The 22,429-nt window shown below is 34.0% G+C and overlaps 1 protein-coding gene across 2 annotated transcripts in view; it reads right to left on the reverse strand.

The window, feature by feature from the left end:
- Nucleotides 1-1,317: 1,317 nt before the first annotated feature.
- The window catches only part of LOC115209679 (dynein regulatory complex protein 11-like), a 47,136-nt gene continuing 26,024 nt past the window's right edge, over nt 1,318-22,429 (reverse strand). For both annotated transcript variants that reach the window (XM_029778155.2, XM_036501398.1), the window contains 10 exons: nt 21,032-21,124; nt 20,649-20,724; nt 16,836-16,984; nt 16,500-16,606; nt 14,390-14,580; nt 10,383-10,582; nt 8,115-8,198; nt 4,972-5,149; nt 3,188-3,426; nt 1,318-1,925 (listed from right to left, as the gene is read on the reverse strand). In XM_029778155.2, coding sequence (XP_029634015.1) covers nt 1,797-1,925; nt 3,188-3,426; nt 4,972-5,149; nt 8,115-8,198; nt 10,383-10,582; nt 14,390-14,580; nt 16,500-16,606; nt 16,836-16,984; nt 20,649-20,724; nt 21,032-21,124 — 1,446 coding nt within the window. In that variant the 3' untranslated portion in view covers nt 1,318-1,796. The remainder of the gene's footprint in view (nt 1,926-3,187; nt 3,427-4,971; nt 5,150-8,114; nt 8,199-10,382; nt 10,583-14,389; nt 14,581-16,499; nt 16,607-16,835; nt 16,985-20,648; nt 20,725-21,031; nt 21,125-22,429) is intronic.

Raw genomic sequence — 22,429 nt, forward strand, 5'->3', positions numbered from 1 at the left:
ATATTGTCTCCTTTCTATCTTTTCTCTTGTCAAAGACAATATTTCTCCAGCGTTCTCTACTTTACCTCGTCTGGCCTAACGGCCGACCGTGTTTGTCTTCGTTTGGTTTGTTATACGTCTCCACTGTCCTGCTTTTGTTACCAACTTTGAACCTCTGCCAATACCAAATTTTATTTTGGCTTGCGGGAGCAACTGCTTTTCGAAGTCTCATATTGTCGTTCAATGCTCGGAGTAGATATCAGCCGACAACTGATGAAGGGTTGTTTTTTATGTTACTTGTCTTGTTTTCCATTTGTTTCTCTCGTTCTTTGCATACCCAAATTTGTTTTCGTATTTCATATTGTTTTCGTATTTCGTATTGTTTACGTTTTGTGACGTCCTGTACCCATATATGTATATGTATGTGTGTGTGGGTGGGTGTGTGTATGATGTATGTATTATATGTATATATACATATGTATGTACATATATGCATAGATTTTTTTATTTATATTATTATATGATTGAACGCCATGCAACCATTTCCAAGTAACTTTATATATATATATATATTTTATGACATTTGAGTCAACAATCTGAGCTTCATGCTTCACGAAAGATATCAAGTTTAGCTTACTCCAAGATCCTCCAATCTTCAAGCTATCTTCAATTATGCTTCAAGGTGGATGTCGGCAGCATGAGATTTTGTGAGTAAAAGCTGTTACTTGCGAGTAAATACATTTTTGCTTGACAGTGGGGTTGACTTTGAAGTATTTAAACCTAAGTTGCACTCCTTGGTCAGTCAGTAATTATTCGGATAATATTTTGTGTATTTCGAAATTGCTTAGATTCTTATAAGTCAGGCTATCTAGGATGTCTGAGTTGGTTGGTAAGGGATCTGGAAGTGGGTGGCGATATACATGCATTATGTTGGTTCTGTGTATAGGGAAGTGAAAATGAGAGTTTTCTTGATTTATAGGAAAATCAGCTACCATGGTGACTTTGCTATGTTGTTAGCTTGATGTAGATGCTATTTTCCAACTGGATAGATAAACTTGTCTTTATGGACACCTCTAGTGAATATCTCTCACAAAATCTCATGCTGCCAGCAGCCATCTTGTGGTACAATTGAAAGCAGCCTGAAGATTAGAGAAGAAAGTTGAACTGCCTGGACTAACCTTAGCCAGACGTTATTAGAACATGAAACTTAAGTAGTTGACTTAAAATTTATAAGATACTGTATATGAAATATTCACAAACACAAATTTATTGAGTTCTTTAACTTACTGAATTTAATATCAAATGAACAGTGTGTGTGTGGGGGGTGGGGGGTGCATGTGTGTGGGTGGTGGGTGTGTATGTGTGTGTGTGGGTGTGGTGTGTGCGTGTGTGCACACTTAAATCACACAAATAACAAGTGTAAGATTATGAGGCAACTAAATAAATAATACATAGAGTTAGACCATCAAAAACAAAGGACTGAAAAAGTGTAGATATATAAAGCGAAAAGGCAACAATCAAAGAAGTGTGTAATGAAGATAAATATGACTATTGAAAGAAACAGAATCTAATATTTCAAGAGATACTATTTATCAAAGAAAAGGACTAGTGGCAAGAGAAAAACAAAAACTACATGATACCGAATTTACGATGTCTGTTTACTTCTGACCAATATTTACTCCAGTTTTGTTAGTATTAAGCAAGTAAGAAACATGATAGAATGCTAGTTTAAAATAAAGTAACTTTCCCAGAAGTTTTCCCAGAATTTATATAAATATATTCATTTATTTATTATTCTCATCAAAAGCATAAATCAATTATTTCTTCTTCTTTTTCTTCTTTTTGCCTTTACTGTCTTTCTTATCTGATTTGCCAAGTAAAGTGTCCATCTCTTGTTTAGCTGCCTTGTTTCTCTTCTTACCAAGTGGAGTCTTGGCGTACCAGTCCTGTTTAGGGACAATAAAAAGAATGTTTGTAAGAAAGAATGTGAGTGAACAAAAATAAAAGCTTTAACCCTTTAGCATTTAAAGCAGCCATATCCAGCCAAAAGTATTCTGCTTGTTTTATGTTCAAACTGGCCATATCTGGTCTCTTACACTAACCCTACAATATCATCTTAATTAACAGCTACCTCATCAAAATCTCATTACTACAAGATAATACATGATTAGTTCAAAACAATGTGGATAAAAAAGCATTAATTTTGGCAGAATAATGTAAACACTAAAGGGTTAAGGTGTTAATGAGTTTACATAGTACAGTACTGGGTTAAATTATTAAGTAGAAGTTAATATTTAGAAAAAGATTTTATTGAAATATCCTCAGACCGATAATTATCCCAATTTCATTTGTAATAAGCATTCCATATTCCACATGTTAGTATACTAGATTAAAATAAAGTAATTTTCCTAGAAACTTTAGTGTACACTTGTGATGTCTTGCAGACAGAGGAAAGTATAGAAAATAGTTTCCCACCTGAGGATAACCATTAACTTTGCAGATGACTTAAATTGATAAGTCATGTGTTTACACACGACCAGTGTAGCCATTTTGCTTTATTGATCTGGGGCTTGGTGGGGATTTTTAAACAAAGCAAAAATATTTATCTTACTAGCAGTACCTGTGGAAGTTCCATGGTAAATACAAAATTTTTTTAGATGACTGTAAGGTTATACAGAAAAATGAAAATAAAGGTTTCTTTTGAAATTGTGTAATTTGCATTATTTTTATTTTAAAAAACTTTCAGTTTTTATGGATTAGGTTGTAGTTGCTAAAATAAATTGACATATGAACTACAAGCATGTTTTTTTTTAACTTTTTGGAAGTGAATAAGAACTCAGGATGCTAGTGCTTCAAACCTTATTCCAAGGTATTCATGATCAAAGTAAACAACTTAGATTGCTTTAGTTTGCCTGACTGACAAAACCATTTCCACTCTTAATCATAGTTGAGCATTAACAGTAATAACTATTGCACCATCAAAAAAAAGACAAAAAAAGCATTCTGTGCATATTAGTATGGAAAAGAAACCTGAAAATAGTAAAAATAAATCTTAGTTATTTGTAATATAAAATGACATCCACATATTAGATGGAAACTAATGTTCAGAATTACTGAAATCCATGTCCCTATAGGTTCAAGCCACTGACCAATCTGTAATAGATATAAAAATAAAATAAGATAAAAATAATAAAACAGCAAAGTTTACCTTAAATACTGTCTCTTGTTCTTTATAAACAGGGTCAATAGCTGATAATGGTGTAAGAAGCTCAATGGCCTGCAGGGGTCTTTTGTTCAGTGATTGTTTTCTGTGATCAGTGAGAATAGAATTGAGGGCTGAAACAAAGTCTCCTGGTGTGAATCCATCAGTGACTTTCGCAAGGGATGTCAGATCAAATTGTGCTGGTAAAGTAATGCCATGAGCTGGAATTATTTTCTTCCAGATTACTGAAATATAAAGCAGTGATTTCTTCTGTTGGCATAATTTTTTGATCTAAGAAAAGGAAATCGGTTCTTTAAATTTTGTGCATTCCCCAGGGGTCTTTTCATAATAAAGTAAAATTAAAATGGTTTCAAATGGAAAGTAAAATAGAATCATAGACTTTATTTCTAGGTAGAAAGGCAATATATATATTTTTAAAGAAAGAGATAATGAGATGCTGTGATGTTCATTTCTTTTCCATTAGCACATAAATGAAGAAAAATGGCTTTCAATTGGGTACCAGGACAGAAGCACAGACGTAACTTGCAAGGAACTTGCTGAGAAGAATATTGATTTGTTTCTACAAAGGAAAATGTTTACAACTGTATAGGATCTGGAGAAAGAAACATTGTGATGGTCATTCGTCTCTCAAAGGCATTAGCAACATTCATCAATTCTCCATCCCACGTGTCTCCTCCTGTTCTGTTTAGAGTCACTGAAGACATCACAGGATGTGTGACAAAAGATTTAAGGCATTTGCAACATTTTTTAATCAAAAATGAACTGCAAACATGGATGGCAGAGAACTTACTGGAAAAATTATTGATTTTAGTTATGGACAGACTATAATTTGCAATAGAAACTGGAATGCTATACTATTTATTATTTTCCTAAGAAATTAGAAGTGTAAATAATATCAAGATCCTTAAATAATTTTGGCTTGCTAGGAGCTCACCTCTAACTCTTCTGAAGTTATCATCTGATGGTCTACACTAATCTCGATCTTATTGGATGTGTCATAAATTTCAGCAAGTCAACATTTACCCCTATAAAGTCAACAGATACTTCTACTAAGTAAAAAGTAACTCATAAAAGGTAAGCAAGCAACTTCCCTAAGAAAATTAACAGTAACTTCTGAAATATCAATTGTAGCTCCCAGAATGTTGACAGTTATCCTCAGAAAGTTAAAACTCTTTCCTCATAAGTTAATAGATTTCTTTAGTAAGTAAACAGCAGCTTCCAGAAAGTCAACTGTGACACCTAGAAAGTCAATAATCACACCTGAGAAGTCAGCAAGGGCCTCATGTAAGACAACAGTGTCCCCTAAAGAGACAACAGCAGTATCTCCTAAATAAATTCACTAAGGTGGAAGTGGAATCCTGGTTGTATTATTGAGATTATTGAAGTAGTAGTAGTAGTAGTAGCAGCAGCAGCAATAATAGTTGTGATTGTGGTCATGGTAAGATTATACAGATGTGTTGGAAGATGAAGACAATGATAATGATACTTAAAGCAGTGATGATGGCAACAACAACGACGATGGTGATGATGATGATGATGATGATGATGATGATGATGATGATGATGATGATGATGACAATGACAAGGACAACAACAATTACATTACTGATGTTGACAATGATGATGAGTTATAAAACAGAATAAAAATAAAGTCATAATACAGAAAGGAGAAGCAAGTTGAACAAGAATATAAATAAACAAAAGAGAGGAAAACGAGAAAGAAATACAAGACTGAAGAAAGAGAGGAGAGAGCTGTATTTCCTCCTCACAGTAACGAGATGTGTAATCAGGTCTAGGAATTAATATAATTTTCTGGTAGAGATTGCTCAATGGTTTCATTTCTCCTTCATATGGACATCGAGATGTTCCAACCAGCAGCAAACGATCTTCAGGTTTGACAGTCTTGAGAAATTTTGGCATCTCTTTTGCCAAACGTTTTGGATTGGTCTACAAAATATACAGGAAAATCAGCACATTAGTGGTGGAAATACCAAGCTCTTTCCATTGACATGAAATAAAATCCCCAATGTTAAATGCCCTACATAAGAGTATTGCTGGTGCACTCTACACATTCATTCAAGTAAACAAGCTCATGAAGAAGTCTGAACATGGCTACTTGACCTGCAAAAAATAACTAAATCTCCCTAAAATAAAATTACAACCATCTTTAAAAAGAAAAGGACATTCATCATCATCATTACATTAGTTGTCCACAATGGCATAGTTTGGACAGTCTAACCAGGGCTGGTAAGTTGAGGGGCTACACCAGACACCAGTCTGATTTCACATGGTTTCTATGACTGGGTGTCCTTCCTAATGCCAACCACTCTGAGAGTGTAATGGGTGCTTTTACATGTCACTGGCACAGGTGCCAGTTGTGTGACACCAGTATCTGCCACAACTATGATTTCATTTGGCTTGATGGGTCGTCTACTCAAGCATGGCATATCACCAAAGGTCTTGGTCACTTGCCATTGCCTCCATGAGGCCCAATGCTCAAAAGGTGCTTTTTACATGCCACTGGCACAAGTGCTAGTTATGTGACACTGGCATCAGCCACGTAATTTTGAATGCCCCTAAAAATATGAAATGGTGAGAGTTAGAATGCATATGATTATAGGTTTCCTCAATTAGATTTGACCTGGAGCTAAATGATTACTCTTCACAAGAACATTCTTGACAGCATAAAAAACAACAGACTTTATCCACAAGATCAGTAAACCTTCCCCAGTTACTTGCCCACTAACAAATTTTATGCTAGCCCTGTCTCTTCTATTAATACTGCGATCATCTTTGCTCACCTTAAATATGTGAATGTCACCCAACTCCATTTATTTTTATATGTTAAACTTTGCTTCTCTTCTTCACTGAATCAAACCCTTCCCTTCTAGACTCCCATATCCAAAAGTTTTCCAGTCTTTTCAACCTAGTACTTTTACCTGGACCAAGTTTCTATTCCTACTCCTAAGTTGAAAGAACACTAAAATTCAGATTGTAAAAATAATAAAAAATCAATCTTAAAAATTAAACAAAATCTACTGCAAAGAATTTATCATTATGGCAGGAAACACTCCAAACACACTTGTACATAAGCACATTCCCAATGATTACTCAACTTTTATTCTATTTCTTATTTATACCATGTATTTTCATCTATTCTGAGTTTAAATACCTAACTGAATTCTGTTTAAACCTATATTAGCTCACAAAAAAATTATTTTTTATGCTGGGTTAGTCTAACTGCAATTTTTCAGTTAATTTTCTATCATTTAATCAGAATTTTATGTGCATTATTTTTGTATGCATAAAAACAAAAATATGCATGAGGATTTGGTTTTATTGCCATGGTTAAGATGAATTTTTAAATACAAGATGGGAGATTGTCCCATTGTATTGTAATAACAACAATACTACAACAGTGTATGCTTATAAAAAGAAACACAGCCTTCATAACAATCCTTTCAGTTTAAATTTCATAAAGTATTTGATTAAATAATTTGTAAAAAACGAATGTATTCCTAAAACAAAAATAAAAAATAATTTTTAAAAAGGCATTTAAAAAACTAAAACAAAAAAAAAGATTTTATCAGAACCAATCAACTGGACTTGCAGTAAAAGATATTAGAATTCTTGTTGTCAAAAAATCGTTAAAAAGGCTACAAAGAAAATCCAATGAGACTTGCATGCATCTCTTTCATTTGGTTTCATTTAATACAGGGATTTATAATGAAGTCATTGCAAAACTTTTGTATAATGTTAATTAAGCCACAACCACAAACAAGAGAAGCTCTAGGAAAAAAATGGTAATTGAAGAAACAGATGGATTTTTTTAAAGCCAAACTCTACAATGCTGCTTAAAATTGTCATGTAGAATGTACAATACAAATATAACAGAAGGTTCTTGATTAAACACTTAATGTGATATTATAATAAACTCCATTTCTATAATTTAGTTTTAGTAAAACTATTTCAGTTGAATGCTTACTTTATTATGTTATAAGACAAATTAAAAACACCAGACATTTTTGCTAAATCCAGAGTATATTGGAGACATTGCAGCTTGTGAAAAAAATATATTATAAATGCTTCCAGCATTCTTAGGAAAATTTTTTTCAAGTTGATGCTTATACTTAATAGTTTCATGGAACTAAGTAGGTGACAGACAAATCTTCAATTGGGTAGAAAGTAAATCTATTGTAGATAAAGTTCTCAGAAGTTTTAATACCACACATAAGCAAATAAAATTAAGTACCAAAACAATCAAATGGATATGGTATTGAAAACCAGTTCAAATCCAGTGCAAATATTTCATTTCTTAACATCAGTATACCTGTCTATTGGGAATATGTGCTAGACTCTTGGAGAATGTAGCCTGAAATAGACTAGCATTCCATCCAAAAGAAAATTGACGTTCTAGTCACTGCACTCAAAAAGCAAAGCTATTCACACTTTATTTAAAGACCTCCCTCTTAAGGGCCAGCTTAAGAAACAGAAACATCTTTTTATGTAATATAAAATGTACGGTCAAATTACACAACAAAACGCCTACAGTTGATTTGAACTAGTTTCCATTATTGTATCCAGTTAGCCATTTTACTACAAGTGAATAATCACCGAGGAAAAATTTACAGTAAGTATAAAACAAAAGTTGCTGTTATTATTTCTATTAAATAAGTCTGGCTTGTTTCTGTGATTTTTTTAATGACAATCTCGTGCTCTTAAATCGTATTCTCCTTATCTTAAAAATGGTGTTTTGTTGAAAGAGATTTATCACAAGTGCAAAGACTCAATGATGACTCGATGTCTCTTTTATCATTTCATGTATGCATGAAATGATAAAAGAAACATTTTCATGTTGGATAGAAATGACAGGGAAGTAAGGGAGGTAACTCGAACAGAGTAATGTACTAACGGGGTCTGATTTGGGTATTTTCCTCTTGGCCATTCTCTCACAATCTCCAATGTAAATGACACTAGGTTGCAAGGCTCGTCCAACCTGAAATTAGAAATACTATTGAAGCAACAGTAGAAACAGGAATTGGATAGTGTAAAAAGGAGGCAAAAAAAGATGGAATAGTGAGATGTGAGAATGTGTGATGATGAAGTTTTTTTCTGGTTCCAAGTCATAATCAACACTACACAATAGCGCTAAATTTTAAGTTGTGTCCTAGATCTAATTATCCAAAAATAATATCGAGAAAAATAGTTTTGCAGTTCCATTTAAGTAAATGAGTTATGTCCTATACATTGGGTAGATGACATTCAAGATATAAACAAAAATATTAAAGTCACAATAATGTGTTACATTTGGGGAGCAGAGTGTTATTGTTGTTTAGTCTCAGGTCAACCTTCACTGAGTAGACCTTTCATCAAAAGCATTGAGACCCTGATCCAACTATGACCTTCCTTTCTTTTTAGAGATATTTAAGATGTCACTATTATTTAATGTCTCTTTCCCCCACCCTATTTTTCAAATGATAATGTGTGAGTTGAGGGAATTTTAGGTCAAGTCTCCCTCATCGTTATTGTTGTTGTTGTTGTTGATGTTTTTGCTGCTGCTGTTGTTGTTGTTGTTAAGCAACAAGATGGGTAAGGGTGATTAGGTGATGGTCTAGGGCTTAGGGGCAGGAGACCCCAGACCTTGGAAAATAAAAAACTTTGGTCATCTTGTTGTAGTCGAGGGCTCTTTGTTGATGCCTGACACCACTGGGAGGTGGCCCTCGAAGTCGCTGGAAATGGAGATCTCCAGATCCAAATTCTTGAACGGCTGCTGCTGTTGCTGCTGTTGTTGTTGTTGTTCAGCTCTATATCAGGCTTAATTAAGCAGGTTTATGATCAAAAGCATTGAAGCATGACCATCACTGCTAATCCAACTTACCAATTCTTTTGTAAGATGGGAGGAGTGAAGGCATATAGCCTAGTGGTTACCATGTTGAATTCACAATTTTACAACTGTCTTTTCGATTGCTGGACCAAGTGATGCATTATGTTCTTGAGCAAAATACTTCATCTGACATTGCTCCAGGTCACTCATATGCATAAACCTGCAACAGACTAAATGCATAAACCACTCTAAATGCACAAACCTGCAACAGACGCCGCCGACGACAATGATGATGATGATGATGACAATGATGAAGATGACAATGACAACAAGTGTGGTTTGAAGGAAGTTTTGCTACTATTATTAATGGGTCAATCAACCACATAGAGGCTCTCTTGCATTGTTGTTGGGAGAGGGGACCTAGTACTGCTGTTACTGTTTTATTTGTTTGTACTAAAACTCACTGATGGCCAGGTGACATGGATTCCAGCCAGTTTATTGTTTTCCTGGCCAGGTGACATGGATACCAGCCTGGAAAAATTACATAATATGAAAAGCTCAAAGATATCCTTCTTTCTTTCTTCCTTTTTTTTGTTGAAGGTGGGGTATTTTTATGGCAGGGGTAGATGCTAAATGGCCAAATAAATAACAAAAATAACATAAACAAGGAATTATTACCTCACTTCATGTGTTTTATAGGTCTTTATGCAAGGTGCTCAATTCTACCTGCTTTCTTATCACTCTTCTATTGGTTTTCCATAATTTCAGACCAAAACACTAAGGATTTAATTATACTCTTGAAAATTTATTCTCAGGAGAAGTTACACTAGATTCATCTGGCAAATGGCAGCAGAAATCAAAGCTAAATTCTAGATACACTGTTCCTAATGGAGAGATTAGATGTTAACAGATGGAACATCTTTGATTATAGATCCACTTGATCAGAACTGACTGGAGGTTGAACAACAATAAACATATTCGTGGAAACTTGTGGTATATGAAAGGAGAGTTTTGTTAGGAATCAAACATGATCATTATTCCTTTCATAGGATAATTTGTTTCTTTATTTGTGCAGTTGAAGGAAAATACATAGAATATTGAATTTGACTAACAATATATTCTTGTATAAATATAGTTTGGGAGAGGATTTTTTTTCTTTTTTGTAAAGGATACCGTTCAAACTCTTTATAATTATCTTGTAGAATTAGATAGATTTTGTTTGTGTGCCTCTATCAGAGTGAAAGTGAGCAAGTGCCAGTGAGAAATGGAGAAAAACTGTGTTATTTGTACATCTTGTGCATGTGAGATGCATGTGTCTATGTGTCTGCGTGTGTCTTTCTAATAGTAAGGAGATACCTTTCCAACCAAGTGCATCAGCATCTTAAGGCCATCTTTGCCAGGATATTTACCAACCAGATTGGTTGCACTCAAGTCAAACAAGTTTGCTCCTGTCTCAGTGCACAAGGCATGGAGAAGCATTTTCTTTCCAGTCCCTCTCGGTCCTGCCAGCAGAATTGATTTGATAAGTGGAGCTTTCTCATGCACAGCTTGTGAACCTGAGAGACAAATATTCACATATAATGTTTGCATAAAACTTTTAATAGTCTGAGAACAGGATGAGGTAATATTTACAAAACCATTCAATGTCATTCATAAAAAGAAGGAGAATTAGGTAAAAAGAAGACTAATTTTAACAAATCAAAAAAATAGGAAAATAGGATAATAGAAGATTTTGAAATAGTAGCATTCCATACAGTTTTACAGACTTTTCATTAGTAACTAAATTTGTTTGTTTTAATATGAAACTGGAAACTCAATAACATATTCAGTTACTATCTTCTCGTTACTTGGTTATGTTGTCAATTTTATATTTTATGTGCAAATGGTTTTTTATACAGTGCTGTATTTTACAATCCTGTAAATAATAATAATGGTATTTTTTTTATATAAGCTTAAAGCTTATGGCGATCACTGTGCAATGACTACGGAAAATGGTTTAATAAAGGGTCATATAAGCCCTCTACAGAAAAAAGAAGGCTTTCCTATCCATAAAGGTAACACACTTAGTCATGTTAACAAAGGGATGTGAGTTCATGTCCCACACTAATAGGAAAGCCTTCTTTTTTCTGTCGAGGGCTTATATGCCCCTTTATTAGACTATTTTCCTTAGTCATTGCACTTTGGTCGCTATAAGCTTTGAGCTTATATAAAAAAAAATACCTTCATATTTTATATTCAACTTTCGAGGTCTATGAAACTAAGTTTCAATGTAAGCACCATGCTGCTTAAATTTATTCTATTCTGATAACTGTACAAAATCCAAACTCCACTTGTTACTAATGTCTTTTGGTAATATATATATATATATATATATAATATATATATATATATTATATATATATATATATACAGAAGGATACGTTAAGCTGTAATGTGAGAGTGGATTCAATAGTTCATATACTACGCTAAATTAATGACTCGCCATGCTATGTAACCACGCTGTTTTCAAGGGAAATAACTAGCTTTCAATTTATTATAGCAAAAGTTAACTCCCTTGCCTCGCTTTTTTTCTTTTTAGTTTTTAAGCCTTTTTTGATAATAATTCCATTAATATAACTTTAATTTTCTTTAAGGTTCCAATTATTAGTTAATGTTATAAACTTAACAATCTTGTAGTGTCCGTTGAAATACATTGGGTTAATTATAAACAAATTCGAAAATCAGCGAAAATTTCCTCAGTATTAGTTCGTAATAATTATATTTATAAAAAAATACTTTAATGTGTGTGTGTGTGTGTGTGTGTGTGTGTGTGTATGTCCCTTAAGTTTTTGACACAAAACTTAGACAAGACGAGGGTTCTGAAAAATACGTTACTTGAATTTTTTGTTTTTTTGTTTTTGGGCGCTTTTTCCACCCCAACCTCCATAACAGAGTTAAATTCAAATGAAATTGGGAAAAAATTGAAGATTTCTGTTTATTAAAAAACAGTTCAAATTATATGAATTTCGTTATGGAACCAATAATTATAATAACTAATCATTAATTTTTATAGAAATTACAATAACTATTATCTTGTTATCCAGAAGTATATGGATAACCTATATAATAAAGATTATACTTCATTCAATAACTTTTCTCGTGGTGCAAAAGTGAATTAGAAAGAAAGAAAGAAAGAAGGAAGGAAGGAAGGCAGGAAAGAAAGAAAGAAAATGTATGTGTGTATGTATGTATGTATGTATGTATGTATGTATGTCAGTCATTATTCAGTTTTATTTCAAGATTTCTTGCTAATAGAGAAAGAGCTAGTTTCTAACCTAGATCCAAGGCTCCTTCATTGGAATTTCAACATCAACAACAGGGTATTTTTGTCTGTCTGTCTGTCTGTCTGTCTGTATGTATGTATGTATGTATGCATGCATGTATGTATGTAAGTAGGTCACCCTAAGTGCTACTGGTAACACGTAACCCATTACAACCTGTTACATGGTTGAGCTGTCCACAGCTGAATGGGCAGCCCTAGGAGGGTGGTTTTTGTTGGACATCTTGCAGAAAGAGAAACAAAACCTGTCAATGGGCAGATGAACTCTCCCAGCTGCTGGGAGTGAGGGTCCCCTAGCTATTGTCACAGCATCCTTCTAGGAGAGGATCACTGATGTGAAACCTGAAGTTTTAGGTGATTACTGGTCATCTTGCTTTAGCCTGTCTCTAGGTACTAATCAGAGCAACTCAAAGAGTAGGACATGTAATGTACAAGTGTTTATCATTTAATCCAATGACATACAGATATCTTTTTATAGTGACTTCACTTGTCATTCCATCTACGAAAGTCCTGTGGTAATGAAAGGGTAGCAACATATGTAAATCTAACCTGTCAAACCATGCAGAACTGCAGTGAAACTCAATAATCATCAGAGAGATTGCGAATGGAAAGTTTCAAATACCATTGACAAGAAAACACACAGACAGCAATCATCTGCGAAAATGGAGCAATTGTCATACCTACCTCTCTCTCTCTCTCCTCTCTCTCTCTCTCTCTCTATATATATATATATATATATATATATAATATATATATATATATATATATATTTTTACTCTTGTGATGACAGGCAATTTCAAAACTGAAAAGTTCATTAATTAAATGGCATTTTTAAAGAAGATCATTAGAAATGGATTCTGAGAAAATTTTAGCCAAGATTTTCAGATTTGTTCATACACCAGTGTATTTCAACTGACTCTACAAGTTTGTCCAACTTGTAACACTGAATAATGAAATTGCAGTCTACATATATAACTGGAAGTGAAGTTGTTATTTACATTGTAAAACTCATAGCAGTACATAATGCAGTGACCTCCTTTATTGTGTAAAAGTGCACAAGCTTCATTGATTACATTGATGCCCAGTGCATATTTCACCTGGATAAAAACTATTCCTATTTGTCAATAAGTCCATGCTTGCCAACCATTAATTGTTCTTTACTTATAGTGTAACAAATTGGCCAGACCAATAAATCACAGACTAAATACCCAACATAATTACGTTCCAAGTTCAAGTTCCACTGGGAGCAACTTTGCTTTTCAGCACCCTAGGATTAATGAAACAAGTACTAAGTGTATACTAAAGATCAATACAATTTGCTACATAGTCCATCACTTGTCCTTAATATTTCATATCTTTGATATGATATATTAATAACTTGTTCTTAATATTTCGTCCATTAGGACCTTGTCATTGATATTCCATCACTTGCAACAGGGCTATCACTATCTTTATTTGATTTCATTCTTTCTTAATTATACATTAAAGATAATAATCAGTTCAGACAGATGACAATTCTTGTAGCATTTTCTTAGTATTCTTACAATGAAAAAATATGTTTTCACTCCATGAGTTGAAACTAAATTTAATGGCAGGTTTGGAAGCCAAATAACATATAATATATAACAGAAATGTAGTACAATAGAACCCAAAGACTTAGTCTTCAGTAACATAATAGCATTAATCTTTAGCATATAAACTGGCCATACCCAGCCCAAATATTCTGCCCATTTTATATTCAAACTGGCGATATCTGGCTGAAATGTCTCATCTGTTTTATGTTCAAATTGGCCAGATCCAGCCTTTTATACCAACCCTTCAATGTTATTCTAAAAATAAACAATTACATCATCAAAATTTCAAAGTTATGAGATAGTGCATGATTAATTCAAAAGAATGTAAATAAATAAGCATTACATATGACACAGTAATCTAAATGCAAAAGGATTAATAAGCAACAATGCAAAACAACATTGAAACATTGAAACTTTAAAAACAAAGATAATGTAAAAAGAAAAAAATCCACAAATAAAACAAAACTCACCAAGAGGCAAGATTCCAAACAAAGTTATGACTCTTCTTATGTCACAAAGACTAGGCATAGGTTCGATACTAGCATGACGGAGAAGTGTCCCCAGATAACAAAAGTCACCAATAAATTCCTCAAGCTGAACTTTCGGGTGGGGAACAATGATTTGTTGAGTAACCAACTCCTCATACAAGGACTCTATTGTTCTAAATTAAAGAAAACAGTCTCCATTAGATTTTCTTTTCTTTTATTACCATTTTCTTAAATATTTTACTTTTCTTTTCTTTTCTTAGAACTTCTAGAAAAAGAGTTTGTAGATGGCATCAGTGCTCAACTGTAGACCATGTGCCTACCATACAATCCATTAATTTTTGTTGGTTCATTCCACATAGCTGCAAATAAGTACCATTACTAAGTATGCTCACTGCTCTAAGCTGTGGAAGCACTATATAATAAATAAGTATTTTATTAGATTGCAGTGTTGAATACAAATCCGGTCATAAGTATATATTTCTGTGTTGAAGGTGGGAGGTAATTTAGCCCTCAAATACAGAAATATGAAATCATTAATAATCCCGTCTACTATAGAGCGAAGGTCTGAAATTTGTGGTGAGGGAGCTAGTCAATTATATCAACCCCAGGACTCAACTAGTATCTATTTTATCAACCTCAAAAGGATGAAAGGCAAGGTCAGCCTTGGTGAAGCTTGAACTCAGAATGTTTGAAATGCTGATAAGCATTTTGTCTGGCTGGCCAACAATTCTGTCAGTTTGCCACCAATGGAATCATTAATAATGTCCCAACAATCTAGTGAATTATAGGATTCACCTTTGAAATATGAGAGTTTATTGTGTTGTTCCCATATACATACATGTAAATGATCCATCCCATCAAATAACACAATCAGAAATTTAGAAAATGATAAAAGGAAAATACATAAACTTGATGAAAACTATTATGTTTTTGTCCACTGAAACTGTTTAAGATATTGTTAAATCTTGCTTAACCCTTTAGCATTTAAACCAGCCATATCCGGCCAAAAATATTCTGCCTGTTTTATGTTCAAACTGGCCATATCTGGTCTCTCACACCAACCCTACAATATTGTTTTAAAAATTAACAGCTACTTCATCAAAATCTCATAACTACAAGATAATGCATGATTAATTCAAAACAATGTGGATGAAAAGGCATTAATTTTGGCAGAATAATGCAAACACTAAAGGGTTAATATGCTTTCAACATCTCTTGTTCTGTGTGTGTTTGCATCTCTAGGTGAATTATACAAATAGTCGTCATCTTCATCACTGTTGTTATTGCTATCATCATCATTGCTATTGTCATGGTCATCCATTTTCCATGTGTTAGATTGTCACTGTCCAAGTCTGTTATTTGGAACTACTACCCTTCCAGATAAGCTTCCTCTGGCCCCTGTGCTGGTGGCACATAAAAAGCGCCCACTACACTCACAGAATGGTTGGTGTTAGGAAGGGCATCCAGCTGTAGAAACACTGCCAGATCAGACTGGAGCATGGTGCAGCCTCCTGGCTTTCCAGACCCTAGTCAAACCATCCAACCCATGCTAGCATGGAAAGCAGACGTTAAACAATGAGGATGATGATGATGATATGTATATATATATATATCATCATCATCATAATTTAGAGTCCATTGTCCATGCTGGCATGGGTTCGACAGTTTGACCAGGGCTAGTAAGCTGAGGGGCTGTACCAGACATACACACACGCCACACACACACACATGCATGCTAAGTGTAACTTTAAGAATGGATTAAAATTTCAAAAGAAATAAAGGAAATATTCTCCTCACCAATTTCACTCTGCACTGATTTCTTTTTACAAAACTACTAATCCCAGCTACATTCATTCATCATAAAATTCTTTGTTCTTTTGCTGAACAATGGCATTGACAATGTTTGTGTTGCGGATTTAATTTATTGTCCTGGACTCTAATTACAGGAATTTCATCTCCAGATTGCCTCTATATTAATAGATTACTAAATCCAGAACAGCACTACCAGGCTTATCCATAACCTCACATAAATCAATGTGATACATAAGGATTCTAAAGACAACATTGCCAATATGGTTTGCAGTATTCTTACCTGTCTGGAGTCATATCTTTTTCTTTCTTTTTCTTCCCTTTTTTACCACTTCCTTTTTTCTTTTTACCAGACTTTCCTTTCTTTTTGGATTTTTCTCGGTCCACTGCCTACAAGTAACCAAACAGAAACACCATAGGTAACCAGATATATGAATATGAAACCATGTGCCCATCCTTCTACCAACAAAAGTCTTGATAGATGTATGTATGCATCAAATTGAATAAACCTGTTGGATATTATTAATGTCTTGTCATTAGACACATGGTTAAATATGTAGATCAGCTTTATAGTAACATCCTGAACCCTTTCTTTTTTTCTTTTCTTTTTAGCACTTACTAGTTTTAAATTCTTCAATTCTTCCCGCATCAGCTCATCAACTTGAATCCTAATCTCAGTCTCCACTTCAAGTCGCTTCTCCTCTTTGATTAGTTCAACGTCATGTTTCTGCATGAAGTTGTGTTCTTCCTGCCGCTCAGCCCAGATTTCTGCAAGGCAATACTAATAACAGTGATTTTTTTTTTTCTACTGACACAAAGTTACAAATTAAGAATATGAGGGTAATATAATCAAATCAACCCTTATACTACCATTTTTTTGTAGAAATACACTGCCTTTGCTTCAAATGATTTTTTTTTAATAAAGCATTTTGTTAAATAACTTAGGCATTATTAAGCCAATGTTGAGAACATGAAATAACAAGAAATTTTATGGAAGATTTTAATTCAAATCACTTTAATTCAAAAAGTTTGTATCACAAAATTATAGGTGGGTTCAGGTGGGCTGGTATCAAAAAGGTTAATAAACTTCACTAAATGACTAATACATATTTTATTAACTCTGGAAGGACAATAGACCAAACTAGAAAAATCCTATCCATTTAAATGTCTGTGTTGTATTACATAAAAGTATTTCACTACCTCCTCTCCCCAAGCTTTCAGTCATTCTGTAACATCTCTTATCCTTCACTCACTCCAAGACTCCGAGTGTGTCTTGGCAAGTGACTGTAACAAACATGCAGATTAAAAGTAAAAATGGCAATAATAAAAATGCTTTCTACTATAGGCACAAGGCCTGGATTTTTGTGGGGAGGGGGACAGTCGATCACATTGACCCTAGTACTTGACTGTACTTAATTTATCAACCCCGAAAGGATGAAAGGCAAAGTCAACCTTGGTAGAATTTGAACTGAGAAAGTAAAGACAGATAAAAAGCCACTAGCTAACCGCATTCATATGACGATGATGATGATGGTGATGGCTTCATACATTAATACATGACAACAAAATGTATGGGTAGAGAATAATCAACTGAGTCAACATCTTTACATGACTGAAACTTACTTTATGAAGGTAAATTCAAATGCACAAGACTATGAATTCATAATGTAGAGGAACAAATCACAATATTGTAAAGTATTTAATTCAATGTGAGACACTCTGGCTGAGTGGATAGCAGAATCAGTTCAAATTTGCTGCAAGCATTTTTTTATTTGTTTCATTGGATTTAGAATAAGCACCAAGTTATCTGTGAATCTAAACTGTGATAGACTGAATCCCTGAGCTCTAAACAACAACTGTATCAGTCCATCACCCTGCTGTCCATTACTATTACTACTAACAACATACAAGTATAACCACATTCAGGGTTCCAAGGCTTCCTTGAGGCTGACTGTTTAGTTCTAGCTTCATGTTGTTAAGGTAAATCCTTCATGTTGTTAAGATAAATCCTTCATGTTGTTAAGGTAAATCCTTCATGTTGTTAAGATAAAACCTTCATGTTGTTAAGATAAAACCTTCATGTTGTTAAGGTAAATCCTTCATGTTGTTAAGGTAAATCCTTCATGTTGTTAAGATAAATCCTTCATGTTGTTAAGATAAATCCTTCATGTTGTTAAGGTAAATCCTTCATGTTGTTAAGATAAATCCTTCATGTTGTTAAGATAAATCCTTCATGTTGTTAAGATAAATCCTTCATGTTGTTAAGATAAATCCTTCATGTTGTTAAGATAAAACCTTCATGTTGTTAAGATAAAACCTTCATGTTGTTAAGGTAAATCCTTCATGTTGTTAAGGTAAATCCTTCATGTTGTTAAGATAAATCCTTCATGTTGTTAAGATAAATCCTTCATGTTGTTAAGATAAATCCTTCATGTTGTTAAGGTAAATCCTTCATGTTGTTAAGATAAAACCTTCATGTTGTTAAGATAAAACCTTCATGTTGTTAAGATAAATCCTTCATGTTGTTAAGGTAAATCCTTCATGTTGTTAAGATAAAACCTTCATGTTGTTAAGATAAATCCTTCATGTTGTTAAGATAAATCCTTCATGTTGTTAAGATAAATCCTTCATGTTGTTAAGGTAAATCCTTCATGTTGTTAAGATAAAACCTTCATGTTGTTAAGATAAATCCTTCATGTTGTTAAGGTAAATCCTTCATGTTGTTAAGGTAAATCCTTCATGTTGTTAAGATAAAACCTTCATGTTGTTAAGATAAAACCTTCATGTTGTTAAGATAAAACCTTCATGTTGTTAAGATAAATCCTTCATGTTGTTAAGGTAAATCCTTCATGTTGTTAAGATAAAACCTTCATGTTGTTAAGATAAAACCTTCATGTTGTTAAGATAAATCCTTCATGTTGTTAAAATAAAACCTTCATGTTGTTAAGATAAATCCTTCATGTTAAGATAAAACCTTCATGTTGTTAAGATAAATCCTTCATGTTAAGATAAAACCTTCATGTTGTTAAGATAAATCCTTCATGTTGTTAAGATAAATCCTTCATGTTGTTAAAATAAATCCTTCATGTTGTTAAGGTAAATCTCTCATGCTGTTAAGTCACTCTCCAGAAACAATACTAGTCTCCTATCAAGTAACATTCCTAATAAGTTTCATAGATATTGCCAACCACTGGATAAACTGAAGAATGTAAAATAAAGTGTACTTCTCAAGTACACAACAAAGCATCTACACTGGATTTGTACTCAAAATCTCTTAACACAGAGGTCACAGTCAGGTACACTTGATCATTTTGCTTCTATTAGGTTACCAATGCCAGCACTAAAATCATTGCAACTATCACTGTTTTTTATTTCTCTATTGCCCATAAGGGGCTAAACATAGAGGGGACAAACAAAGACACACAAAGGGATTAAGTCGATGACATCGACACCAGTGCGTAACTGGTACTTAATTTATCAACCTCAAATGATGAAAGGCAAGGTCGACCTCGGTAGAATTTGAACTCAGAACGTAACGGCAGACAAAATACCGCTAAGCATTTCACCCGGCATGCTAACATTTCTGCCAACTCGCCACACCAAACTGACTACTATTCCCACTACTACTACTACGACGACTACTACTACTACTACTACTACTACTACTACTGCTACTACTACTACTACTACTACACTACTACTACTACTACTACTATTACCATCACCACCACCTCCACCACAATCACCACCACCAGAACCACCACCACCACCACCACCACTACTACTGGCACTCTATCAGTTGTAACGACAAGGGTTCCAATTGATGTGATCAATGGAACAGGATGCTCATGAAATTAATGTAACAGTGGCTGAACATTCCACAGACAAACATACCCATAATGTAATTCTCAGGGAGATTCAGCATGACAAAGAATTTGACAAAGTTGACCTTTTGAATTACAGGTAAACTCATTTTCGCCAGCTGAATGAACTGAAACAACATGAAATAAAGTGTCTTGCTCAAGGACAGAATGCATTGCTAGGAACCAAACTCATAACCATGAGCTGAAAACTCTGACACTAATCCACATGCCTTCACTACTACCACTACTACTACTACTACTACTACCATCACCACCACCACCACCAACACTACCAATATCACCACCACTACTGCTGCTACAGCCATCACTTGCTGTTTCCTACATCTGATGAGGAAGCTACCAAATTACTTTTCCATCCACATTACTACCACCAATCCTACTAATTATACTGTTGTTCATAGTACCATGACCACCACTACCTTCCTCACTCATACAACTACTACTCATATATACACTGTCTCTATATTGTGATACCCATTAAAAACATAGGTGTTAAACAGACAGGTAAATAACTCGAGAAATGACCAATTTACCAACTTAATGCTTACCTTTATATTTATGGTTCCCTTCTTGCAGAGAAGTAATAAAATTGGAAGGGGCCATTTTCCAGCCCTCATACTCTGCCTGTTAGATTAGAAGATAAATAAATAATTAATATAATTACATTTAATAACTGGATCTTTCATTTCAAGACATTTTTGTCAAGAAAGATTCTAATTATATCAGAATCAAACAGAAGATATTTGTAGATTAATTCCATTCTAAACGGGTTTTTTTTACATGATCATGATGATGATTATAAAATTGCTTAAAACAGCATTGCAGTGAGAGTCGTTAACATAGACAATGATTTTGTAATAGCCATAACTCAAAAGACTGCTTCTATTGTGATCATAACTCACAACTTCAAGAGAAAAACAGCAATGTTTACCTCTTTCTTTTTCCCAACTTTCTTTGGTTCTTTTCTCGCTTTGGTTTTACCCTCGTCTTTCTTTTTTCCTTTCTTTTCACCTTCCTCTTCCTCCTGAAACCAAAATTTTGGAATGTCAGTGTGCTTTTTTACTCATCTGCCTCACACACATAGTTTACACTTTCTCACATGACACCAGATATATATCAGACGAAGAATGTCTAACATAGCACTAGAGATAGACCTAGCCTGTATCACACTCCTAGATTATGCACGTATCCCAAAACATCCAGGACACACATCTGGCATGAAACATGCCATTTGCAGAGACTGGATACAAAATTACAGCTAATTATTGACATTGAAACAATAACAATTAACAAGTAACAAACTTCCAGCTCAAAGCTAAATAATGGCCAACTGCTTCTAGTGCCAGAAATCAGTGAATTCAAACTAATTTCTACTTGGTAGCTAACTAAAAACAACCTGAAACTAAATGCAAATCAGTTGTGAAATGAATGCTAACTGCTTATTGTGCTTTCAGACTAATGAAGACAGCATGTTTCAGCTGACCTCTCTAACAATTAACCAACAGCTAAAGCCAAACTGAATGTTAATTAAATACTAATTAACATTCTATTGAATTTTAACTAACTACTGCATGAATACCAAACACTGACAACAAATTAATAAAGGTAAGATAGTTCTTTTTTGCTATCTTATTATTAACTGAATACTAACTGGTTATTTGCTGTTCACTGAAATCCAAATAATAAAAAATGAGAACTTCACATTTCTCTGAAAACTAAATGCTTAACTGCTACTTAAACTTAATAATGGCTAACAAATAAAAAGATAATAGTTGACAAACTGAACTAAATGCAAAAATGTAAACAAACTATCAAGTGAATATAAATGCTGTATATGAGCCAACAAGAGCCCAACTGACAAACTCTTCACATAGCAAAGACTGCATTACAAAAACTGGTCTTCTTTCCTCTTCAGAGCCAGAAATTACTTTGTTTCCAACAATAACAAATCTTCTATAAAACTGAGATAATATTCATAACTGAGTACTTCTACATCTTGGTCAGTATTGCTGCTACACATGTTCTAGATGAACAGACATCCTATACCACATCCAAATAAAGGTCATCTGACTTAACATGAAGTCATTCACCAACACACTCCATTTGGCCCACTTAACATAGTCTCCACTCTGATTTTTTTTTACTGCTATTGCAATGGCCTCTTGTTGTTGGAGTTGATTGGTTCCATAACCACTTCCACTCAGACCCTCCTTAACTCTCTCCCCTCTCATTACCTATAATGCATCTGCCACCACCACCACCACCATCACCCAGGCCCTGTATTAACCACCGCATTTGTCTCTCTCTACCCAGAAATCCCTCCTTACAC

The sequence above is a fragment of the Octopus sinensis genome, linkage group LG3 (assembly GCF_006345805.1).
Source record: "Octopus sinensis linkage group LG3, ASM634580v1, whole genome shotgun sequence".
NCBI classification, from domain to species: domain Eukaryota; kingdom Metazoa; phylum Mollusca; class Cephalopoda; order Octopoda; family Octopodidae; genus Octopus; species Octopus sinensis.